The sequence below is a fragment of the Dermacentor andersoni genome, chromosome 7 (genome assembly GCF_023375885.2).
Source record: "Dermacentor andersoni chromosome 7, qqDerAnde1_hic_scaffold, whole genome shotgun sequence".
NCBI classification, from domain to species: Eukaryota; Metazoa; Arthropoda; class Arachnida; order Ixodida; family Ixodidae; genus Dermacentor; species Dermacentor andersoni.
In genome coordinates, this window is record NC_092820.1 from 86,554,448 (window position 1) to 86,581,862 (window position 27,415).

Here is a 27,415-nt window from a genome sequence, read left to right on the forward strand (position 1 = left end):
GATTGTGTAGAACTTCATGAAGTACGAAAAGGTGCAGATAACATTGCTACTGCGTTCGCAACAGATTATTTCGATTCTGAAAAAAATGAGCAATATGCACCTGATTGCAAAAGCAGGGTCATTCAGTGCTGATAGAATAGTGCCGTCTATCTATTAGACAAGAAAGATTGTCACACTGCTCCTCTTCAGCACTAACCAAAGGACTGCCACCTGTGTTGTGAAAATAAAATTTTAGCGTCTTAGGTGCCAGACCACTATTTGATTATGAGAAACTCCGTAGTGAGGCACTCCGTTTTATTTGTGACCAGAGGTGCTTTAGCCTACACCCAACGGGCGGCACACGGGCGTTTTTGCGTTTCACCAACGTGCAAATGCAGCCGCCGTTGCCAGGATTTGATCCCGGACCTTCGGAATCAGTAACACAATGGCAAAACCAGTATTTTTCTATGGCAAGTATCTGCATTGTAGAACACCGAGACTCGGTCAAAGCAGCCTACAATTCGCTGGAAAGGTACTGTCATCTATGTAGCTAAACGAAAAAAAAATTCTGAATTAGTCGTGTGTTTCATGCGCATGCAGTACTGTTGTCTATATGGTGGACCACAAACTAAGTGCAACTGCTGAGTTCGCCCAAGCTACTCTGAAATGGGATTATTTCCCTTCACGAGCTAGCTCGACCAATGCTAAATTAGGTGCAATGATGTTGACGAGCTGTGCTCGTCCAAATTATTTGCGTGGTTAGTATGATTTCTCGTTATTCGTCGCCTTTCAGTTCCTTCAACTGCCTGGCAATGGTTTTCGACAGTGTGGTAAACTCTGAGCGATAAGGTTGTTAGCTAGGCGTAGCGCAACAGTACAGTTTTGTTCAGCGTCGTCATAGTTCCGCCGCGCGTGAGGTAGACCTATAAGTTTGTAGTCCGAAATAGACGTTTTCTTTAATTTCTGTTTATTGATTTAATTTATTTATTTTGATTTGAACCTTATGGGTCCCCAAACGGGACATTACATGAGCGATGGGCGCACGCATTGTTTAAGGGGTTTAATGTTTTCATATATCATTATTTGGGATGACCTGCTCGGAAACCATTAACCTTATGTACGAATTTAGACGTTATTTCGTTCAACTTTACCTTACAGTCTGTCAAGTTCACATCAATATGTGATGAAGAAAAAGCTCAAACGTGAGATAAATGTACTAAGGCCACCACTTATCGCTTCATAATCACCATTGTAGTGCAGGTATCTCCTTTTCTCACACATTTCGGGCATTGGTGATGGAAAACACTAACCGGCAAGAAGTACTTTATGTTCGCTAATTTTGTGGAGATAATAAATGTATGATAAACTTTTGGATTTGTTGTAGAGCTTTAGAGTCAAGGCATTGAATGCATTCTACCAAGCCCTTGTTGCTTGAGTGACAAGCTGGGTATTTTTAAGCTTAGCTAGATGCGGATAAATTTCCTGCCGTCTGTTAGGTCTGGCGATAAAAACAAATTGCCATTTTGTTATTATATTTGTGGAATTGTGTAATTTGGCTGCAAAAATCGCAAGTAGTGTGGCGTGGTCGGAACCAAACACCATTCGATGGTATGGTTGTGTGGACGTGCTTGGATAATCACCCGTAATATTTGCAGCTGCGGGTTAATATTGATGATTGAGCAAGATAATCGCTCGGCGCTTGAAATCAATGTACAGCCACCTACGTGGGCAGTGTTCTCGTGAACACATTGTGCACAATGACCGCAATGTACCGCAAAGTGCCGCAATGTGCCGCAATGTGCCGCAATAATCGTGAGTCCATGTGTACCGCAATGACCGTGTATCTAGCACGGCCTTTGCAGCACGCACGGAAATTCCGTCAGTCCAATAGAAATTCATTATCGCTGATGTCTACGGTCAGCCACGCCTCGTTAAGTGTAAGCCGTCGACTTGCAGACGATAATAAAATGCTAGATTTGAGTTCACGCTTGGGAAGAAAACTGCGGATTTTAGTGTGAACTATAGAAAGTGAAGGGGTATTCCGACAAGCAGCAGATGACCGGTACTATTTTTTTGCTGGCGCCGGAATCGGTACGATAATTTTCATTCCAAGTGGTTTTGTAAATGTCGGGTGGGATTTCACAAGTAGCTACCGCGCTTTCCCCCTTGGGAAGAGACGGCCAAGCGCCATCAAAGGCTTGTGCAAAGTGGGGGGTCTTCCCCAAGCAGCATATGCACGAGTGTCCTACCCCCCCCCCCCCCCCTTCTCATGTTAAGGAAGGAAGATACGTCCCATTGCCTAACCGCGGGGCCTCTCCTTTATGTCGTGGACGAAGCGGAACCCGGAAAAGTGGTGGCGCAGGCAGACCTCAATTGTCTGCGCTCAAAGCTATTGACCGTGTGGTTAGAAAGTGGCGCGCAAGCGGCTTCAAAAAGCGGATTCTGTTAAACTAACCTTCGTTGTGTACTTTGGTAGCTTTCTCATGGTCCCTAACTACTCTCCACGTGAGGTTCGTACATGAATGTGTTTCGCAGCAGTCTTTTGAGACTTTTGATTTGGACGAGCTCCAGCTAGTCAACGGCAATCATCTCATTTTCAAGTCGATTTCAACGAACACAGCCCGTCCTCTTTGTTTTTCCTCGAGTACATAGGCAGCTGCAGTGCCGGCGATGAAATATGCGCTTATTTCCTTTTTCTGCGCTTTACTGCGCAAATGTCGGTATCCGTTTAATATCACAAACGTTGCGTTGAGTCTGTATTCGTGTTCTACATCTTAGATGCCAGCCATGTTTTTCATCTTTGGAAAAGCTCGTTTATTGCTGTCTTTGTTTCCTGTTGTATAAATGACGGCATGTTGCCAGCGCCCAAACACCGCTTTTTGGCGTCTTGCGCTTCTGTGCATTTTGGCAAATACGTAACGATGGCGTCGGCCACTGACTGCTTGCAGGTGAGTCGCGCGTGAAGCTTCATCATCGAGAGTTAGGATGAAACACTTTCATATTTGCTTTTTTTTTTTGTCACGAAAGTGTTCCGTGTCGAACCGCGCCAAAGAACTATCCGCTCTTGTACATACGTCACGCAATCATAATAATGCAAATAAGCGATATGGCGATATTTGGTTTGCCAAATGATGAGGATAATAAGAAAAAAAAGTAAAAGAAAAGCTTTGGCTTATAAAGGAATTGTGCTCTTCTATATGTGAATTCGTTGCAATGGAAATATTTGGCTATATTTATTTTACCTGAGCATTTGGTCGATGATATATTCCCGGCAGCCCTAAGACCAAGGCGGCTGCCAAAGAGATAGTCTTCAAAAAGGTATTTGAAGTTATTTTTTGCCGTTTTCTGGCAACGTAATGGCTATAAAAGGACGCAAAAGAATTAGAAAGGTTTTCTTTATTTAAGTAATTGTTGTCTTCATGATGTACGTTAGTTGCAATGAGGATGCTTAGGTATCGTTTATTTTATCATTGAGTAATTTTGTGCGCAATACTTTCGGCATTGTGGACATTGAGAAGGGTGAGGAAGTTGCCAGGGCGTGGAGGTGTCTTGCTGTTAAACATTCTAAGTTGCCGGAATGTGGTACCGCTACCCGTTTTGTGGCACCTCGGCGTCTCAATTGACATGTGTATGGGCAAGTGCAAGATACTGTCTGAGTTACAACGAAGCACTCCTCGCCAAATACGAATTGACTGTCTCGTTAGATAAATCTATGACGCCTGATAGCTTGTGATGCGCTGTTTACGTTGGGCAGCACCACAGGCCTAAAGTGCTTGCTATCGCTGTCATCGCTTCGCTCTTGGAGTGAGGCTGTAATCAACGAAGAACTGCCTATGTATTTCAGAAATGTGCGACGCAGCGGAGATCGGTTCTTAATATACACGTTTCACTTTCGTAGTAGGACCAATTTTTTCGAAGGAGGACTAAATTATTTGGTGCGCAGTGGATCGCGAAAATCAAAATTTCAGAACAATACAAATGCGTGCTTATAAAGGCACAAAAAGTGATTGAGTACAGAGGTATAAAAGAACATTATTGTTGAGGCAATGCATAATTTCACGTGAATTCATATTTTCTTGTTTTCATATGGTTTATATTTTTAAGACTGAAACGCTGTCTTCGTGTTCACGTAAGGGTCTTTGAAATAACAGGATCTCACATTTCGCACTTGCTTTTCTCAGAAAAGAGCTGTATACGATGAGGCGGTTTAGTAATAAAGCATCCTATTGTAGTCATGATGCCTGTCCGCGTTCCTCCTAAACTTGTTGGGGAAAAGAGTGCATTTGTTGATGTAGGCGAAAGGGCGAACTTGTGCGAAAGGTAGAACAACCGTAGAAGATATGCTTTCACACGCGATCATGTGTGCAATCTTGATGACATGTGAGTTACAGAATTTACCTGTTGTTAAATCCTGACCACCCTATTTTTATATAAGTTTATATCGGGCAAATATATGAATCTTAAGAGGCAAGTGCAGGAATTTATATTAAGTGTACAGCCCAGAATATTTAAATTATTGCCCCTGCCTAGCTGGTCATCCTCTAACGAATGTCACCATTTTACATACACTTTTAACGTGCACAGGAAGTGTAGTTAGAGCCGCAAGCTATCACTTTATGGTGGTTGGTACAATAAACTTCAATTCTTGCCCGCATGAATATTTCACAGGGAAAAACTCGCTCACTTCCGTTCTAAGCATCAAAAATGCGCTCTTTCCCACAAGACCCTAAGCAGGGAGGAAGCAACAAACTTAAGAAAAAACACAAGCGGACACGTATCCGCGTTTATTAAAATTACGTACTATTCACCTCACACACCTTCAGTCTAGATGCACGCGGTTTGGAGAAAGGCCCTAGCTTTACCACATATCATCGCGGTGTGCGCAGAAACCCGTAAATCCTTATGCGTATTTAGTTACTTTAATCATAAGATAAGGACAGATTACGTCGCGGGAGACACAGCTGCACAGCTCGAAGACGGGAGTGAAGACGGTATTCCTCGGTTCAGTTCGGCGGGGAATCAATCACAGCCAGTGAAGACCTGGGTGGAGGGCCCCAAACTTAGTTTTCAAGACCGCTTCACCCTTTGTCTTCGAATTAATTTACATATATTGTAAGAAACCGTTTTATTCCAGCCGAGCTCGTGCTGCTATAACGAGGATCAAGCTGTGCAGCTGATGATAATATATACAGATGAAGAAGACCTACAATGGATTGTGATATGCGGAGATGATAAAGTTGAGTCAGGCGTGTGTTGCGCTCACAATATATGTAGTCCCCCAGTCCTCTCCTCTATCGAGCTTCCCCTCGAGTACATTTTCGTATGAGACTTTCTCTCATCAGAATCTGCATTGGTTGCTTCCCGTCAACGTGTAATTCATATGAGAGACACTGAATGTCCATCTGAACTCGATGGACACACCTTGCATTTCGTCACAGCTCCAGATTGTCTTATTCTACCTGGTCATAAGGATTTTCTAATACTGACTTAGGATACCATCGTTAATAGTCAGGTATTCCTTCTTCTATTCGGTCAACAGATCTCTAGCGGGCTTACCATCGCTCCTTGCCTGGTGAGGATTCACGACAGGTATGCGCTTGTCACGAAGTTTTTCCAAATCTCTCGCCGATCACGATAAGACACCGAACCTGTTACGCTTGTTCTCCTTCACATGGAGGTATGACGTTTGCCTTCCCCTTTTGGAGACCATGGTACTGCTCCTCTCAAAGCCACTATAAAGGACGATGTTACGATTGCGTATAAATAAGATGTCTTAGTGGCACTTAAAAAGCGCAGATCTTTGACGTCCACTCAAATCTTCTCGGCCGCACTTCCCTCGCAGTGCGTCGCATTGAAAGCGAAAACAGCTTCCTTAGACGCCACCGCAGATACCGCATGTCTCGCAAAGAGCGGAAAATTACCGAGGAACACGTCACCGGCATGTTCCCAAGCTACATTGTCCGGCCGTCCTCTAGCTATTGGTTGTCGCCTGTTGTGCTAGACCAGAAGGATAATTCCCTAGAATTATGCAATCGATTATACAGCAATCAACAAAACACGCGCACAGATGTGCACTCCATGCCAATAATCGACGATTCCCTTGACTCCCTTCTGGGTGCTGAGTATTTCTCAAGTCTTGATTTCAGTTCAGGTTAACCCGCCGTGGTTGCTCAGTGGCTATGGTGTTGGGCTGCTGAGCACGAGGTCGCGGGATCGAATCCCGGCCACGGCGGCCGCGTTTCGATGGGGGCGAAATGCGAAAACACCCGTGTACTTAGATTTAGGTGCACGTTAAAGAGCCCCAGGTGGTCGAAATTTTCGGAGCCCTCCACTACGGCGTGCCTCATAATCAGAAAGTGGTTTTGGCACGTAAAACCCCATAATTTATTTAAGTTCGGGTTATTGGCAAATCTATGCTCGAAGCAGACAAGTACAAAACCACATTTGCAACACCAGACAGTCTGTAAGTATTAAACGTAATGCCCTTAGCGTTGTGTAACGATCCTGCAACGTTTGAACGTATGATAGGCACCGTTCTACGTGGTCTGAAGTGGAAAACCTGTTGTTGTTCTTCATTCCAGTTTTAGCCAGGACTTTCAGCGTTTTGAAACGTTTTGACCTGCGTTTCTAGCGCTGGTCTTAAGCAGTACACCGAAAAGGGCTGATTTGCAAGCAAGACAATTAAATACGGCATCCTACCAGACTCTGACAGCATGGCTGCTGTGCTTCTGATTCCTCGCGTAGGATATCAAAAATATTTGCAGAGTTTCTCTGGATTGGCGTGCTATTTCCGGCACCTTATACGACGATTCACAAGCATAGCGTCACCACTGGACAAGCGGTTAGCCTCGGGCACTTTTCACTTCGACTGAAGAAATTGAGGCTGTTCTAAAATTTCTCAAGCGTGTAACATCCAGCCCCGTTTTCTGCCATTTCAGTGAAAGCGCATACCTTTTTGGAAACCAACGCTAGTTGTCACGGAACCGGTGCCGGCCTCCTGCAACGTGACAACGCTTCACGAGAGAGAGTTTTTGCGTATCTCAATCAAGCACTAACCGCTATACAACAGAATTACTTGATAACACAGCAAGAATGTCTTGCTTTAATTAGGGTTTGTGGATAAATTGCGGCCACATATTTGTGGATGCCACTTTACCGTAGTTACTGACCATCACGCGCTATGCTGGATGTCCTGGGCAACAAATTTGCCTGATCGCCTTAGGCGTATGGTTCTCCGGTTGCAAGAATAGGATTTTGAAGTGATCTTTAGGTTCGCCAGAAACATCAAGATTCCGACGGTCTCTCTTGCTGGCCTCTGCCACTATCATCTGGTAGCAAATCTCTGCGTTACACTTCATGTTGCCATGAGACTACGTCGTCACTGACGTTGTCACCACTAGCGCTCATCAACAGGCTCACCTCCAGCAACTACACTGAGTTCCCCTCTTATCAACGTGCTGACACCAATGCAAGTGCAACAATTTAACTAAAAGTCCAGTTATTATATCGTAGGTGTGGAATCGGAAACTACCCGCGAGCTAATTACCACGTGAGCCAATAATTTGATCCTGTGGGGTATTGGTAAGAACTGCTCAGAATAAGTTCTATGCAGCAAAAAAGAATACCGTAGCCCGTAGCCTTGGGCTTAACAGCACAATGCCGCAGTCACTACGCCCCCAATGCAGGTCAATAAGTGCTGCGTAAGAACACAGTTGTTCACGTCATGCATTCAGTAAACGAAGAAAAATTTTAACGATCCACTGAGTACACAAACTAGGGGCTGCGTTGCAGATGCATCAACGTTGAATTTGTGCCACTCACTAATCTGTGCAGTAGTCCTCTTCTATTTCAATTACTGATTACTGACAAGAAATTACAAATTTACAGAAGCATAGGAGTGGGCACTATGCCACCTTTGAGCAAATGGTGAGAAGTCTGATAGTGTGCCCTTTTACTGAAGATCTTAATGAGCCCACCAGTTGGAAGATATATATTCATCTCAATCTGAGGTCAGTGACTTACTGCAACAGCTAGCAGCATAAGTGATCGAATAATTAGATATAAAGAAATGTATTGCTTTTGTAAAATAATGAAGCTTTGGCATGCTTCAGCAGTCTTCGAAGACATACCTTCATTTGACTTGCAAGTGCTTCAATTGCCCAATTATAATGTGAAACTACCGACAAACAATGAGGAAGCAAATGTAGCAGGGGTAATGTAATATGAAATTAACAGTTAGGATAGCAATACGAAAAACTAAATTCTACCTCTGCAAACATTTAGAAGCAACTATCAACAAATTAAGAAGGCTATCGAGCAAGAAATATATTCGAAGTATAACGTGCCGGTCTTTTATAAGTTCGAGAACTCCTTCATATATATGCTAAATCATCTAGTGTAGAAAATATGTCCCGCACGATCCGTTTCTTAACAGCCTCTTCGCAAAAGTCCGGTTACAATGCCTTGCTATAGATGAACTTCAACAGAGACCATCAGCTGATTATTTTAAGAGCTAAGCCTTACCGCTTCTTTGTGGATTTGCTTAGACATGCAGCTGGGAAACTTTTTTTGGCAATGACACACCAACACTGACCATAGCATCTCGGTAAGAGACTATTCATTTTCTTATACTCTGCTATACTTTTTATATACTTGGGTATATCAGCTCAGTAGTCATAGTGCCGAGGCGAAGTGTGCCATAACTGTAACCCGTTTATGTTGGCGTTCCCGTAACTTACCATGTTTGGACGCATTGATGACATGTTCAACTTCACGATAGCGCCTCTATTGCACGGTCGGTTTCACTACGATAGCGAACTACAGCACAATATTTAGATGGCCATTATTTTTTGTACGTTCTTTAGTGAAAATTACTTAAGAGACTTTGGAAGGCACAAGAGCTAGCGGCCTGATGTGATCCTACCGTAACGTCAGCCGCACGTGTGAAGCGCGATGCAAGTTCTGGTGTCGGCTACAGGACGATGTTGCGAATAAAACTTAATGCTACACTTTTTGGCACTTCGTCGAAGGTGTGTGGGCCAGTCTATGGCTACTGTCCTAGCCGTGCAATCGACCATACCTGATTTAAATTTGAAAAGAATATACATATAATGCGTTTACTGAACTTTAGGGGAATTCTAGGATGTATTTAATTATAGGCGAATTTTTGTTTCGTACACTTTAGGGTTTTTCAATTTTGTCAAAGAGCGTCAAAGCAGGTGAGAGAAATAATACGGCCAGGAAGGGTGCATTTATCTCATTATAACACGATCTGCACCAATATAGTTTCTAGAAATTTCTTTCTCGATATAAAATATTTTAGCACTCATTAAATTTATATATATCTGGAAAGAGTTTCTCAAATGACAAAGTTATAGTGATTTTGAAGAGCGGTATGTATTTATTTGGTGAAAACGAAAACCGCTAAATATTTCAGACAAGTTATCAAAAAGAATATTGATGTGTTATGTAATAAAGCTGCCCCTAAACAGCTTCCCAACAGAGACTCCAGTTTTTTCTATCGCACTTCTTCTTTATTCTCTTTTCTCCCCCTGCTCCTTGTCTTGTTCCAACTGCAAATGAAAGTTGGAACACTTTGATTTCCAGGTGCTCATAAGATTGCTTCATTCCTCCCAGCATTGTTTGCAACCCTCCTTGGATGATACTTGAATATGGTGTCTAGTCTATGGTGTCATTGCGACCAATGTACCATACGGCCTTTAAGTGTCCTTGTTGAGCTGCCGTCTTGATCTCACAAAATGGTCCGTTATAGGCCGCGTTCAGGCTTGGCCCTCTATTTACCAGTACGAAGTCATCGACGTCGAATGTTGCTAACGTTGTATTTTGCCTCTTGTCGAAATTCTTCTTTATTCTTTCACGATACCTTGACGTACTATCTTCAGTTTTTTTCTGCTTCTATGAGCTTTATGCTCTAGTCAATACCTATGCTTATTACCGCAGGCAGATAAGGTGGTCTCTCAGTTGCAGCGAATAGAAGAGTGCATCCCATCCCACAGAAACGCTGGATACATGATAATCTATTGTTAGATGTCCCTGACAGCCCTTTCACCTTGCCCAGCTGCTTCGGGATGATAGAGCGCAGTGACCCTCACTTGATGTAACGCTTTTCAGCACATTCCTGTAGCCGATGACTTCGAAAAGCAGTTCTTTTGTCGGAGACAATAAATTTTTACATGGTCAAAGATTTTCCTTTGAGATTGCGGCAAAACCATTTCTTGCATAGGTAGGTTAAATAATATTTTCTAATATGGAATTTAGGACATGATAATACATAGGCTTACGTTTCTTGCTTCATACGAGGCCATGAGAACCTTTTTGTCGATTTCCTGTAGGTTCTCCAAATGCCATCATGGCCTCCTCATTCGGGGCTACCATGATACAGTTCCAATATCTTTTGAACCAAGGAAGTAGGAACGGCAACTAGTCCATTTTTAGTACGTTGAAAAACCTCGGTTTCCTCCGATATCCTTGCAACATTTGCCTCTTCATGATTGTCTGGAAGCTTAATGGCTAATCACGACGTTGCAACCGCGTCCTTCATAGAACTTCCCTGGCGATGACCTACTTCAAAATAAAATTGCTGATGTTCCCCCACCCAACGACCTATGTTTCCTTTCACTTCGGTCATCTTCAATATGCACGTTAGTGCTTCATGGTCTGTGTATAGCTTGAACTTTGCGCCTTTCAAATATGAACGGAAGTCGCGTAGGGCTTTTAAAACTGCAAGAGCTTCTTTTTCTGTCGTAGTATAATGCAATTCACTTTTGGAGAATGTGTAGCTGTGGTATCCAACTACACGAAGGTTCGATGGTCATGATCAGCCTCTCTGATACAAGAGATACAAATCATGACCATAGTGAGATGGGTCGGTATTCAATTCAAAGGACAGCGCAAAGCGTGGTAAGCACAACATAGTATCAGGAGAAATTATTCGGGCCTATTCTCGGTAGGAGCCATCACATTCTTCTGTCCAACAAAAGGGAACATCCTTCTGAGTCAGTCTTGTCTTACAGTGACTTTTGAGAGCATAGACTTGACTGAATGCTCTGCAATGGCCCACCAAGCCTAGAAACACCCTTGTCTGCCCCTTGTCTTGTCTCAACTTTTATTTGCAGGCCGTCACAGGAGTTGTTATTGTTATAATGTACTTTCTATCTAGATGACACTTAACCACTCCGCAAACAGACGCTATATACATTATTTAGGCTTATGTTTAAGCGTCTAAAGTGTAGTGTAGCAATTATTTCAAATATCCGGCAGACAGTTGACATTATATTGAAGGATGCAGTACATTTCTACAGAAATCATTGAAAAGGTGACTTTTATCTTAAGCAGGACAGTTTTCGAAGTTGGGATCGCCAGTTTTTTTTTTTTATGGTAAGTAAGGTTTCACTGCACAGCTTTATATGGTTAAAAATACCAGCTGACTGGCGCGCAGCGTACTGATATGTTGCAGCTGAAGTCACTGTGCTCAAAGTAAGGACCAAAAAAGCGGTCGTGAAGCACAATTCACTTGCTAGGGTTTAGGTTCTCCTTTCTAGTAAATTTCCAGATTTACATAGCTTTTAACAAAATGTTTTTAAATTTAATAAACGTAGGGAACATGCGATGAGAAAGTGACTTCCTCGTTAGCTATCAATAGTGGTGTTACGTAGGAGACACTTAACAGACCGCCTGTCAAAGCCTAGACGAATCGCTGTGTCAAGGCTTTTGGAGCGAATTGGGGTGCATCTGGATCTCTGGTGACTCAATACATCTACATGCGTCATGAATAGACTCTTTTGAATGTTTCGTAACAGGCAGCAATTTGGCGGAGGTGCACGGTCCCTGCTATTGTTACAGTGCTCCGCAGCCGTCGAGGTATCAAGCTTACCGCAATACCTCCCGGAGAGAAAACACCATCGGCAACGGCTACGACTGGTTAGACCACACGTGACACACTCACGCTCGTATAACTGTAAGTTAACCAAAACTATTGACCGATGGTCACAGCTTATAGCTTTTGATGAGGTGCGCATTGAAAGGAAGTACCTCGCGTTTATTTTAAGTGATGAGTAACCTACCTGCATACAAACGAGAAGATAGGGCGTTAACCGAGGGGCCTGATCTTTATTAATGATATCATAAAAAGCCAGCAAACACTGACACCAAGGACAACATAGGGCAAATTACTTGTGCTCAATCAATGAAAATAAAGAAACGATAAATTAATGGAAATCAAAGTGGATGAAAAAACAACCTGCCGCCGGTGGGAACCGAACCCACAACCTCTGCATTTCGCGTGCGATGTTCTACCAACTGAGCTATGGTGGCGCCTTTTCCCCATCCACTTGCCTGGGTATTTATTTGTCCTAGGAGAACCCTGGGAGTGCTAGCCAGCGCATGCTGGTTGACACTCCACCCCACTCAATAAACCCACGCATGCTACCTGAAGGCATCAATGTTGCCGGATTTGAGACCTCCAGTTGACCAGTTGCCTTCACCCAAAAAGATCACGTGCTCGTGACGCGTGCGGCAGAAAAGGACGTTCCACGTCCGCCGCCAAGGTATGTGAGTGGTGGTGCTGGCTAACACTCCCAGGGTTCTACTAGGACACATAAATACCCAAGAAAGAGAACGGTTAAACGGCGCCGCCGTAGCTCAATTGGTAGAGCATCGCACGCGAAATGCGCAGGTTGTGAGTTCGGTTCCCAGCTGCGGCAAGTTGTTTTTGATGCACTTTTATTTCCATTAATCTATCGTTTCTTTATTTTCATTCATTCAGCACAAGCAATTTCCCCTATGTTGTCCTTGGTGTCCGTGCTTGTTGGCTTCTTATGATACTACCGACATACAAGTAACACACACACGCACACACACGCACATATATATATATATTGGGAAATGATTTCTATACCATTTAGAAAAGGCTAGTTAATGGAATAGGACTAGGCTCAACGTCACAATCTAAGTAACCAGGGAGTACTCCGTTCTCTTTATATCGCCTAATGATTTCGAGGAAGCAAGGATCTCCTAGCGATGCGCACAAAACTCAATGGCAGGTTTTTATCCAAGACATGATGATAATCGTGCTGATGACTGCATTTACTGGAAGAAGCCACGAATCCACCTCGAGTTACGCATACGCAGGTCTGCGTTATCAACATTGCATCGCAATGATTTCGTATTGCATGAAAGAGAACAAAAGAAGTTTTGAAATATTGAAGAGTAATATAGCGAGAACGTGCAGGACGCAAGAATGATGCCCGCTCGTAAAAGTAGCCGACCTGGAGTTATATCAGTGAAAAGTTTTTAATTAGTCTGAAACCTTATGAACGAGCTTGGTCGCTTTTTGATGAAGTGCTATATTCCATGTTCAAAACATCTGGTCTTGGAACTTTGATTACTCTTCAAGATGACCAACATATGTGCCAATATTTAAGTCAGCGGTATAAAATATTACGATGTGATTCCGAGTGCTTCGTTGATAAGTAAGGCAGTATATCCGTTGGGAATTGGTGTTACTCATCAGAAAAAATTTGGCGAATGTTCTTAACTTGACAGAGTTATCATTGTAGTTGGGTTGTCTGCTGAAACAGGAAATAAGTGGCGTTTATAGACCCTCAGTTGTCAAATTTTCGCCAGCAATGCTCTTTGTAACCGCATGTAAAATATATTTGTGTTGATAATAAGTATGGTCTTTATTTTTATTTCAGGTAACGGAATATTATGCCTGGAGGTGGAAAATAATCGTTCTCAAAAATCTGCCGAGGAACGGAGCTACGTGCCTCCATATCCACCCTATGAATATCCAGACCCTGAGGAATCCGACTGTTCGTTAACAATTTCGGCATAATAGCTTCATTTTGACAAAAGAGCCTTAAATGGCAATGTGTTATACAATTTAATGACAAGGCTGGCTCTTCCGAATTGCACATAAAGGAAAATTTCTGAGCAGAAGGAACAGACCATATCAAAAATGTTCAATGTGTTTTCTCAATCTCCTATATCAAGTACATTTGTGCAGGGAACAAGATATGTGATGGTTATATTATATATTGCTTTAGAAAGCTTTATACGAGGTCAATGTATGCATTAACTATAATTGGGCTCGTTTAGGTCTAAAACGTACATGGGGGGAAGCATGGCGGTTGTTGACTGTACGAAGCACTGACGGTGAAGTCAGTTTTAACTGCTGAGAAACCTATTCTGCGTGGTTATGAATGGTGTTGCTAGTACTGCATATTGGCGCACAACGATTAGAGATAGTGTTGCTAGAATACCTATATTGCTGCACGGCGCCATAAAAGCGGGGAACGAATCAATACATCTGGTGATCGAATGATTCAATGTATCCTCAGCGGCGTAGATTTCACGTCTGGATTGAGCCAAGTGCAATTGCTGATCAAGTTTACACTAGTTTTTTTTTTAGCAAGATCTTTCGCGTCCTACACCCAGCGGAACATAGACGCGCTCTATCGAGTGGCTCGTCGATGCAAAAAGGTGATGCGGACTGACATCAGAGCCAAAGCATGTTCGACGAAGAAAGTGGAAAATGGAATTATACCTACAAATCTTCCCTCACCTATAACCGGGATATGAGCGCGAAAATCAGCCAAGGATGTGTTTTAAGCATGAAATACCTTTTGCTCCCGTTGTCGGCTACCTTCAAGTGAGCTTGAGCCAAAGTCAAAGCCAAACAAGAACACACGGGCGAGTTGCGAGAACAAAACGAGATCATCCGGGCAGCCACTCAAAACTTCAGAAAATGCAGTCTCTGGCCGCGAACTGTTTGTACAGCCCCGTATCGCATACGCTATTCACTGCCCGAACAAGCTACAAAAATATTGCTTCGGAGTTCTTCCTATTGTTACGAATATCACTCAAACTGGAACTTTCAGTACGTCGAAGTAACATTTGTCAAATCCAATAGCGACGTTCGAAATGCAGATACAGGGAAAAATACACCTCATTCTGATGATTTGGCCGTGAAACAGAGTTACCTGTTCTCTTTTGAACGCCAGCGGTCCATCAGTTCCGCGGCGCGAGTTTCTTGTTGCCTTGAGAGATGAAGAAGGCGCCACGCTATGTGGACCCTCCTTCAGATTTTTTTCTTCTAGCTGTGTAGCGTCTTTGGCTGTCTGTCGTTGCGCTTTGAGCTGGCTTTCTTCATCTACCTGGGCAGCGTCCATGTGCCCCAGTGCACGGTATGGCTTTGTGGGGTGTGCTGTGATGTAGTGGAGTGTGCCGTTGTGAACATTCACTCGACGCATTTTAAGATTGGGGCTAGTATCCTCTTCAACCAATCTGCTCGGCCTGCGGCCCTTTCATGCTTACATCTATTGTCGATTACGGAAGAGCTAGCATTTCTTTTTGTTAATCATCAGCTAAAATATTCAAGCATCTATCACACATATTTCAACAAGGGGTCTCATATGCGCGCTGAAATTAACATAGACATTGTGCCAAGAATATCCACCTGACCTTGCGCTAGAAGCCTTGCAAACATAATTACTGCCCGCTGATATTTATGTGTTGTTGGTTCCCGCATGCAAAGACTTAAAACTGCCCTTTTTGCAGGGTATCAGCCATGTGTTGAATTACGTTCACAAGTGCAGTGTAACCCGCTACATGAACGTATAGCATGCTGTAATATCATTCGCGGAATTTAGGGTATTTTCGTCTGCAGCAATTTGCACTTGGGCTACCTTTATCCTATTGCAATGCAACATATAATTACGAATCTCTTATTTGCATGGGTGGTTGCGTCCATACTATTGTACGAGGGCTTGTTGTTTTGCTTAACAAATACAATGATGTTGAAGTGTCCGCAGATTGCCGTTCTTGCAAGTGCTCGTCATTGCTTTCTGGCATTTTATACCGATTATGCAACGCGTTCGAGCACAAACCTATTAGTTGAAGCAGCGCAACGCACACACAGAGGTCTTGACTGTATTACCATAACTTCAATATCACTCTCGCAAAAATATCTAGTAAACCTCCATCGCACAATTTAGGGAGGTTACCAATGATGATACGTGCTATTGCTTCTGTTTATGTAAAGGATATTTATTTGATATTAGAGTAAATATATTGACGTGTTTATAAACGATAGTTGTTGAAAAAATATTTTTCATATATCAATCAAATCCTAATTTATCACTCAGTGTCTTAGAATTATTCAATATTTACAGCGGAAGCTGTATAGTGCTACGGAACAATATGTGCGATCACGAAAAGGCGAGCAGTGTGAAGACGACGACGACGATTAGAAGCTAGCGCGGGCTGTTGCCTCTTGGCCGAGGGCAGCGTATTTTCTTGTAAATATACTTGTACATAGCTTTTCGTCTGCGTCTTCCTACGTAACATATCTGGTGGACGTGGACGTTCCCTGTACCTCGTCACGGAGCTTCGCAGTGGACGGTACGTCGAGCCTTCCCCCATGGCTCCCGGCGACGACAAGCCGACTCCGCCGGCTCCGACACCTGCTGCCACTTCGACGAGCTACATCACTCTCCCCGCTCCCCATGATCCTGGCGCATTCTCGGGCAAAGATGAGGAAGACGTCGATGACTGGATCAGCCTGTATGAACACGTCAGCCGCAATGACCGGTGGGACCCTACTAATATGCTCGCCAACGTAGTCTTTTACCTCGGTGGCACACCTCCAGTTTGGTATCGCACGCACGAAGAGGAACTCACCAGTTGGGATTCACTTAAGACACAGCTTCGAGCCTTGTTGGGCTACCCCTACGGTCACCAACTTGCCGCGCAGAAGGCGCTTTCCGGCCGTGTGCAGACGTCAACAGAGCCCTATGTCACGTACATTAAGCACGTCTTGGCTCTGTGCCGCAAAGTTGACACCCACATGACTGAGTCAGACAAGGTTGCCCACATCCTCAAAGGCATTGTCGATGACGCCTTCAACTTGCTCGTTTTCAACAACGTAGCGACGGTGGATGCTGTTATAAAAGAGTGCCGCCCCCTGGAACTCGCTAAAAGCCGACGTATTGACCAGCAGTTTGCCCGTCTGCCCAACACCCAAGCGACATCTTCCTGTGCCGACACTCCTCGTCCCAACAACACTGCCGATGTTACCACGATCGCCCGGCGTGAGATCGAGGCCGCCTATCCGTCTGCGTTCAACTCCAGTACCACCAACACATCTGCAGTCACGGTCTCACTGATCGAAAACATGGGTCTTCACACCATCTGCTCGGCCCATCGTCCTGATACCCGCCCGGCTTCTTCGATTCCGCCCCGTCCCTCATCTTCTTACCCACCACGTTTCGCAACCCATCTGAATGGCGCACCGCTGACGACAAGCCCATTTGTTTCCGCTGCCATCGAATCGGGCACAGTTCTCGGCACTGTCGCAGTCGCTGGAGTTCCCTGACCCGGTCTACTTATACTGCGTACTCTCGCCCCCCAGGTGGCACTTCTCGTCTTTATGCCGCACGCTCCGATAACGCCGCCGCTGATTATCCTGCACCGAACCGCTCCTATTGTCGTTCGCCTTCGCCCCAACGACGACAATCTCGCTCTCCCCAGCCCCGTCGCTCCTATTCGCCGACTCCCTTCGGACGCCGCTCTAAGCCGGAAAGCTAGACGATGCAGCGCCTCGAGGTGACGCTGCATTGCTCCCTACGCCGCCAAATCCTCTACTGACGTTGCCCACTCATCTGAAGCTTCTTGACGTGCGAGTCGACGGTGTTTCTGTGTCTGCACTCATAGACACTGGGGCGCATTTGTCCGTAATGAGCGCTGACCTTCGTATCCGGCTCAAGAAAATTATCACGCCCAACACGACGCCTGTTGTCCATGTCGCCGATGGCGGAACAGCCCCCGTAATTGGTATGTGTACCGCCCGCGTCTCCTTCGCCGATCGCTCAACAATCGTGCTATTCACAGTCATGGCCCACTGTCCCCATGACATCATCCTCGGCTTAGACTTCCTCTCCGCACATTCTGCTCTCATCGATTGTTCCGCCAGTACTCTCCGCCTTGACCTGCCTGTTCTAGATCCTGCTGAACCACACCCCAGTCGCCTCAGTTCCGTCGACTTCGTTCGTTTGCCACCTTCGGCACTCACCTACGTTGACCTAGTGTCTTCCCCACCAGTCCCCGACGGTCACTACATCGCGGCTCCTATGCAAGACGTCCTCCTTACACACGGGATCACAGTACCTCATACAGTTTTATCTATTACGGCGAATTGTGTCTGCCTGCCAGTGGTCAACTTTGGCTTGACGACACAAGTGCTGCCACGCGGGATGTCTCTGGCCCAGCTTTGCTCATTCGCGGATCACTCAGTAGCATCCATTGTAGTAGACGACACTTCATCCGATGCTCCTCTACCATCGAAGTCGGCAAATTGTACCATCGCTGACTTACAGAAAATGATTGCGCCGGACTTGCCGTCCGAGCACGCTCGTGAACTCTACCGCGTTCTGTTTTCCTACCACGATCTTTTTGACTTTAACGATCGTCCTTTGGCCCAAACTACAGGTGTCAAACATCGCATTAATACCGGCGATGCCCCTCCTATTCATCGCTGCCCGTATCGAGTTTCACCAGCTGAGCGTCAAGTTATTCACGCAGAAGTTCGCAAAATGCTTGCCAAGAACATAATTGCACCGTCATGTAGTCCATGGGCGTCACCTCTTGTACTGGTCAAAAAGAAGGATGGCTCATGGCGCTTTTGCGTGGACTATCGGCGCCTTAACAGGATTACCAAAATTGACGTGTATGCCATGCTTCGGATTGATGACACCCTTGGCTGCCTCCACGGTGCTCGCTATTTCTCCTCTATTGACCTTCGCTCCGTCTACTGGCAGATTGCCGTGGACGATCTCGACCGTGAGAAGACTGCTTTTGTAACACCCGATGGTCTTTACCTATTCAAAGTGATGCCGTTCTGTCTATGTGACGTCCCTGCCACTTTTGAACGCATGATAGACTCCCTTCTTCACGGTTTCAAATGGTCCACGTGCCTATGCTACTTGGACGACGTCATCGTATTCTCCCCAACGTTCGCTACGCACCTCGAGCGCCTCTCAGCAGTCGTGGACGTTTTTCGGCGAGCCGGTTTGCAACCGAACGCATCGAAGTTACAATTCGGCCGTCGCCTGAGTACCGTCCTTGGACATCTCGTTGACGCGAACGGAGTGCAACCGGACCCAGGCAAGATCCGTGCTGTTGCGCACTTCCCTGTTCCGAAGTGTGTCAAGGATGTGCGCAGCTTCATCGGCCTTTGTTCGTACTTCCGCCGTTTCGTGAGAAATTTCGCCGCCATAGCACGACCACTAACCAAGCTTTTGAAAAAAGACGCCCCTTTCCAGTGGGGCGGTAATGAGGCCTCTGCATTCTCACATCTAATCGACATTCTCACAACGCCTCCCGTTCTGGCCCATTTCGATCCTTCTGCGCCAACCGAAGTCCGTACTGATGCCAGCGGCCACGGAATTGGCGCAGTACTGGCACAACGGCAGCGTGGCCACGACCGTGTTATCGCTTACGCCAGCAGGCACCTCTCACCCGCGGAGCGCAACTATTCCATCACTGAGCGTGAGTGTCTGGCCCTAGTTTGGGCGGTTGCGAAATTCCGCCCATACTTATATGGCCGACCCTTTTTCGTTGTCACAGACCATCACGCGCTTTGCTAGTTATGCTCACTGAAAGATCCTACAGGAAGACTTGGTCGCTGGGCCTTACGCCTCCAAGAATATTCGTATACTGTCACCAATAAATCTGGCCGACTACACAAGGACGCTGACTGCCTGGCTCGCTACCCGGTCGACGAGCCTGACGACGCCGACAGTAGTAGCGCCAACGGCATTTTCTCTGTGTCTGCCTTCGCTAACTTCGCCGATGAGCAGTACCGAGACCTATCGCTGCGAGCACTTATCGAGCGTCTGCGCTCTACACCTACCGACACATCCGTTCGCGGATATGTCCTCCAAGGCAGCATTCTGTATCGAAGCAACTTCCTCCCTGACGACTCTGATCTTGTCGTGCCAAAACAGCTACGACAGACTGTGCTCTTTGAGATGCATGACGCACCCACTGCAGGACACCTTGGGGTAACCCGCACGTACGACCGCGTCCGCAGCCGCTTCTATTGGCCTGGTCTCGCTCACTCCGTTCGATGCTATGTTGCTGCCTGTGATCTCTGCTAGCGTCGGAAAACACCTCAGGTGCTACCTGCCGGTCATGTCCAGCCGATCACCGTCCCTGTGGAACCGTTCTTTCGTGTTGGATTAGACCTGCTCGGTCCTTTCCCACGTCATCCTCTGGGAACAAATGGGTAGCCGTCGCGACTGATTACGCCACCCGATACGCTATCACTCGGGCTCTCCCTACCAGTTGCGCGACTGACGTCGCGGACTTTCTCTTGCGTGACATTGTGCTTCATGGCGCCCCGCGACAGCTGCTTACTGACCGTGGTCGAAACTTCCTCTCGAAAGTTATCGCTGACATTGTGCGTTCCTGCTCCATTCAACACAAACTGACTACCTCATACCAACCTCAAACAAATGGCCTGAAAGAGCGGTTAAACCGTACTCTTACCGATATGTTGTCCAAGTACGTTTCCAAAGACCACCACGACTAGGACATTGCCCTTACTTATGTAACATTTGCGTACAATTCTTCCCGGCAGGAAACCACCGGATTATCTCCATTTTATCTACTGTACGTTCGCGAACCTACCTTGCCCCTAGACACGGCACTTCCTCCTGCTGCGATCTCAACAAGCGAGTATGCGCGCGACGCCATTGCCCTCACCGACCATGCGCGCCAGCTTGCCCGTGCTCGACTGACGGCCTCACAAACCACTCAGCAGTGTCAGTACAACGCCCGCCATCGAGACGTACAGTTTTCGCCTGGTGCGCTCGTGCTCCTGTGGTCGCCCTCTCGTCACGTCGGACTTTCAGAGAAGCTCCTTTCGCGATACACAGGGCCCTACCGCGTGCGACGCCAGGTGACGCCTGTGACTTACGAAATTGCTCCTGTGGGTTCAACCACGTCCTCTCCTCTGGCATCTAGTGATGTCGAGCATGTCAGAAGGCTCAAGGCCTACTACACTGCTTCCGAGTCCGATCTTTAGTCGCTCTGGGACGGCGCTTTTGCAGTCGGGGGTAGTGCTACGGAACAATATGTGCGATCACGAAAAGGCGAGCAGTGTGAAGGCAACGACGACGATTAGAAGCTAGCGCAGGCTGTTGCCTCTTCGCCAAGCGCAGCGTAGAAACGGACTTAATTTCTAACAAACCCACACACAATGGCTTTAATGTGTTCCACTGTTTCCTTTGTGTGTGATCACGTACGAATTCAGTGCGCTGGCGTAGATTTCGAAATTCGGAACAGATCAGAACACTCACCGTGAACAAGAGCAGGACGTCAAGGTTATCGCAGTAAATAAGGAGGAGAGGTTTCGGCGCTAGCAACAGCTGCGTTATCAACGGGACGGACACGTATAGCTTGTACACCCAAAGAACAACATGTGTACGAGGAGCACCGGAGGGAACAGCAACGAGAATGTAAACGGCGCCGGCGCAAAACGACCGCCGACGAACAATATTCCCGCGATGCTGAACGAAAACGACAATCGCGGGCCCGGGCAAGCATTCCACACTGTGAAGATGGAATGGCAGCGAAAGCACTTTACTTTTCTTTTGAGAGCTTTCACTGTCGTTCGCTTTCGCTGCCATTCCACCATTACAGAGCGGAATGACTGTCATTTTTCTTTGACTTCGATGCCCTTTCATTTATGACGCAATTCGTTATGACCATTTAGGGAGCAACAGGCGTCTTGCCCGCTTTGTTTCACATTTACGGGGTGGTAGACGTTGGTTATCAAATTCAAATCAACACATTGTAGGTTTGCGGCATTGCGCACGAAAACAATTTTGTTTAAAATTATGCAAAGCTGTTCCGTCTTTTTTCGATAGTGTCCACTTTATGGAAGCTTCACTAGCTATTTTCGAAGCGTTACATCTATGATCAATTGATATGCATGTTTTCGCTGTAAACACGTGTGTGCCATCTACCTTGCTTTATTTCTGTTGCATTTTTCTCTGAATAGATAGAAAATTATCTTTATTTATCGGTCCATAAACTTCTGATACTCCCATGCATCTTGCTGGCTTCTTTCAACTTCTAGCGCTCCCTCCTGCTCATCTAGATTGACATCCAAAAGGCTCTAGATCACCAGGCTCTCAAAGCTCGTAGCAGTTACTCCCAACACATTCGCCCATAAATTGACGCTCAGGGGAGTGTTTGTGCGGTGCCAGTGAAACAAGCAAAATTAGTATTAGGGCAAAACACACCACAGAAAATATATATATATATACACCACAGAAAAGCAATCATAGACCCTTTAGAAAAGTACTGGACGCCAGATTGGGGAGTTTTATGACACAGTGGGCTAATACTCATGTCGCCAAACTAAATCGGACTGTGGATTGGAAGGTCCTTGTGGAATATGTGCCGACATACGGCGTAGGCCAATTGGATTACCTCGTTCACTACGCTATAAACTGAAATATGTTTTGTTTATTTATTTACCTATTTATTCATAAGTACCTTACAGACCTTCGAGAAGGAATTGCGTAAGGGGTGGTATACGGTAACATATTCGTATGGAATTGGGAAAAAAAAACTACATTAGTACAATGGAAGGAATATTCACGCAACATGGAAAATTCATACGACCTTAGCAAATGTAATATCAAAAGCAATAACAATAAACGTAAACAGAATAATTTATTACCATAATAACGTTATAAAGGCCTCTGCATGTATACAGCAATACTTATAGTAAAATATTAAGATCACCGCAATTCTTTTATTACCTTGTAGAAAAATGAATGAAAGAAATTATAAGGCAAGATGTGTTAGGCTGTTGAAACGGCATATTGATCGATTAGAACATGGCGAATTGTACTTTGTTTCGAACGACAAGCGATGTTATCTGGTAGAGCGTTCCTAACCGCACGCGGCAAAGCTGAAAAATTAGAAGCGTGTGTATTTCCATAAATTCGGGTGTAGCAGAACTAATTGTTCTCAGCTGAAATAAAAGTTTTTCAGGTTTGATAAAGATAGGCCAACTGTGTGAATGAACCAAAGAAATAATAATGTAACGCAAATATAAGGGCTGGTACTTATTGGTCGCAACAAAATATCGACTTTTATTTGGGTTACAGTTGACTGATTCCTGTAGTTCTATTAAATGAAAGGGCTCGCTCTATTCTGGATGCTCTCCAGGAGTTGGATGTGTTATTTTTGATGAGGAGACCATATACAAGGGGCGTACTCAATTTGTAGCCGTGCAATAGTTGTGTAAGCTAGTTTTCTTAGTGGTGAAGGCCAGTTCTGAAGTTGCTCCGCAGAAATGCCAATGATCTGCAGGCGTTAGCTGAAATGGAGGTGATGCGATTAGTACATGAAAGATTCTGCGTAAGGAGCCCTCCTAAGTACTCATATTCTGTGGTGTTGGCAACTATGTTAGAATCAAAGGATAAGGAAAATGACTGTTAAGTGTTTTTCGAGAAAAAGAAACTATTTTCCACTTCGAAACCTTTAGCGTTATAAGCCACGTAGCACACCTATCACTGATGTGTTCACCAATTGCGCCAATCACTGATACGGTACACCTGTACAAATGAGAAGACCCAGTTTTCCCCAATAAGTTGTTACACTGCATGGCCGAGACGACCAGTTTGTAAGGGACGTTTGCTTATCTGGTCAGTATGAATGAGGGAAATTATATTAAGTTTCCATTTCTAATGATGTGCCTTCTTCCTTTGAAGAAATACTTGGAATTTGCTTGAGACCAAACTTTATGCTCTAGCCAAGACGCTAAGAATACAAAGCCATCTTATTGCATGGTAGCTAAGTGGCTATGACATTGTGCCTTTGAACGTGAGGTTACAGATTCAATCGCTGTTGAGGCGCCAGTATGCTAAACGTGGAGAAGGGTATAAACGTTCATGTACATAGAGTTCATATCCTACCGCCTGCTTCATAACAAGATGCAGGCTCTCACCACGTAAAAGTCACCAGTTTATTTGCTGGACCAGCGTCAGTTAAACATTAGGCATGCAATGTTGTGATGGCTATTTATCAGGCCAGTAAACAGAATTTAAAACTTTAGTTGAACTATCTAAATTCATAGCGGGAATAAATGCTTACTGCAGAACACAGTATATGTATATATATCTATATATATATATATATATATATATATATATATATATATATATATATATATATATATATATATATATATATATATATATACTGTGTTCTGCAGTAAGCATTTATATATATATATATAAATATATATATATAAATATATATATTTATATATATATATATATATATATATATCTATATATATATATATATATATATATATATATATATATATATAGATATATATACATATACTGTGTTCTGCAGTAAGCATTTATTCCCGCTATGAATTTAGATAGTTCAACTAAAGTTTTAAATTCTGTTTACTGGCCTGATAAATAGCCATCACAACATATATATATATATATATATATATATATATATTGGCACGCACTAGTTACGCTAGAGGTTGAGGAAGAAGAAGTGTGCGTGGTAGCTGCTGCAGAAACGAACTTAAACGGCCATTCGCTTAGAACTGACTGACTGGCTTTTGCTCTCGTGACAAACTGGTGTTGGTCTGGGTACGCATCCATCGTATGCCTACGGGTCCTGAACCAGAAGCTACCGACGCCAGTACCTCGGAGACGGCAGAAATCTATCGAAGCAGCCGTTGCCTCCAAGGTCTTCCACCGCAATACAGTCCCCTGGCAAGCTCCGTGAGGAAGGTGTCAACAACTACCGCAAGCCAAACCGAGGGGATCCCAAATGCTACCGTACCATGCATTCTCAACGCGCCTCGCATGCCTGACCCGCTCGATGGCGACGCCTTTGAGGACGTTGAAGACTGGTTGGACCATTTCGATCGGGTCGCCGCCTTTAGCGACTGGGACGATCGCCGTAAGTTGAAGAACGTCTACTTTTCCCTTTTAGACGCGGCGAGAGTATGGTACGAGAACCATGAAGCCTCATTTACCAGCTGGCAGGAGTATTACCGACTGCTTTGCGAAGCCTTCAGCGCTCCCGAAAGGAAAGAAAGAGCCGAACAGGCACTGTCCTCGGGGTTCCAAATGCCAAACGAACCCGTCGCCATGTTCATCGAAGACATGACGCGATTGTTCCGTCGGGCCGATCCAGTAATGCCAGAAGACAAGAAGGTGTGTCTGTTAATGCGAGGCGTAAATGAACAGCTTTTCGCGGGCCTCGTGCGCAATCCTCTTACAAGTGTCTCAGTTCGTTCGTGAGGCAACAGTCATGGAACGTATGCTTCGGCAGCGGCTCTCGCGGTATGAACGCCAGACTACCATGACTGCTGCATGCTCTCTCGTACCTGAAAATGATGACAGGAAGTCCCTTAGCGAGCTAATACGACAAATTGTTCGAGACGAACTGCAGAAGTCCTATATCGGATCCGGCACCTCCCAGTGCCGCGGTTCTTACGGATGTCATTCGGGAAGAAATCGGCAAAGTGGTTCATCCCTCGCCACCAACACGACCGGAACCTCCCACGTTCTCCTACGCGGATGCTCTTCGGGCTTGGGCGCCGTCGACGGGCCGTTTTTCGCAGCCGCCTGCTGGGATTTCTCGACGCCCCCCAAGTCCGATCCACCGCACGCATCCGCAAGCACCCTTTCATCCTGGTCCTCGCAAATCTACAGTATGGCGCGCCCCCGACAACAGTCCGTTGTGCTATCAATGCGGGGAGGCTGGTCACATGTATCGCGACTGCCAGTACCGACGGATTGGTCGGCGGGTATACCATCCGGACGCCCGTTGCCCGCGCTATGGCGAACGCCAGCACGAAATCGAGCAATACTTAGAAAGTAACCGGCTTCCTCCTGCCCCACAGCGAAGACAGTCACGGTCGCCTTCACCTCGTCGGTACGCGTCACGAAACTGTGCTCGACCCGCCTTTGATTCCGCTGGAGTCAACGGTGGAAGCCCGCACCGGGGAACCTGAAAACGGCGACCTCCGGGGGTGAGGCCGCTGCCATGCGAACCGTCAAATATCCTCCGCCGACGCCATCCGCTCGCGACGTATCGCTGACACCTTCATTCGAAACTACAAAAAGAACTTCTGCCGCTATTACTGCTTCCATCGACGGTTATCCGATAATGCACTTGTCGATACGGGAGCTGACTACTCGGTTATGAGTGCCTCACTGGCCACTCGGCGACGCAAGGTGCTGACAGTGTGGGACGGCCCACATCTGATTACGGCCGGAGGACACCTCGTGTCACCCATTGGACGATGCACCAGCAGACTTGCACTTTCTACTTCGACTTTCGTAGCGTCTTTCCTTGTGCTGCCCAAGTGTTCTCGGCTAGTTATACTGGGCATGGATTTTCTCCAGGAATATGGGGCGATCAGTAACCTTCGTGACTTGTTCGTCGCTTTTTCTAACTATGCTTCTTCGGATTCGAGTGTGGAGGATGAACATCACCGCGCGGCTTTACGCGTGGTCGATGACTGCGTGACGTTACCGCCTCGAAGTAGCATATTCGTCCTCGTTGAATGCCCCCAACAACAACTAGGAATAGGCATCGCCGAAGGTAACCTCACCATATTGCTGGATCGCGAAGTCGGCGTCGTACGAGGTCTCGTAGAGCTCCAACGCAGGCCAACCACGATTCTAGTTACCAGCTTCAGTGGCGAATACAAGCACTTTGCGAGGCATACCACCATGGCCTACTTTGAAACGGTGGCCAAGTCCAACGCCTGTGCTTCGGTAACGACAATCTCGATTCCGGAACCCAGTGATGTGGACTTGACCGGTCACATCAACGTCAACCGAAAGCTAAACCAAAACGAGATAGAGAGGCTCCTCACTCTGCTATCGTCATTTAGCGACTGTTTCGCCACCACGTCGAAGGTCAAAAAGACTGCTTTAATCAAACACAGAATCATCACTGAACCGACCGTCCAACCCGTTCGCCAACACGCGTATCGCATGTCGCAGAGAAAACAGGATGCTATTTGTCATCAAGTTAAACAAATGCTTGACGATGATGTCATTCAACCATCGACAAGTCCTTGGGCTTCACATGTTGCATTAGTTAAAAAGAAAGACGGTTCACTACAATTCTGTGTCGATTTTCGCAAACTGAACAAGATCACGAGAAAAAACGCTTACCCGATTCCTCGAATTGACGACTCCTTGGATCGCCTGCGGCATGCCCGTTACTTCTCTTCAATGGATCGGCGTAGTGGGTACTGGCAAATTGTAGTTCACGAACGGGACCAGCACAAAACTGCCTTTAAAACACCCGAAGGTCTGTATCAATTTAAGGTCCTCCCTTTTGA

General features: G+C 45.7%; 1 protein-coding gene across 4 annotated transcripts in view; it reads left to right on the top strand.

The window, feature by feature from the left end:
- Positions 1–27,415, top strand: part of LOC126534142 (uncharacterized) — a 169,462-nt gene that overhangs the window by 52,214 nt on the left and 89,833 nt on the right. For all 4 annotated transcript variants that reach the window (XR_008613232.1, XM_055072713.2, XM_055072712.2 and 1 more), the window contains one exon: positions 13,695–13,811. Coding sequence is in view for 3 of the 4 variants with exons in the window: in XM_055072713.2 (XP_054928688.1) it covers positions 13,695–13,811 (117 nt within the window). In the remaining variant the exon portion in view is untranslated. The remainder of the gene's footprint in view (positions 1–13,694; positions 13,812–27,415) is intronic.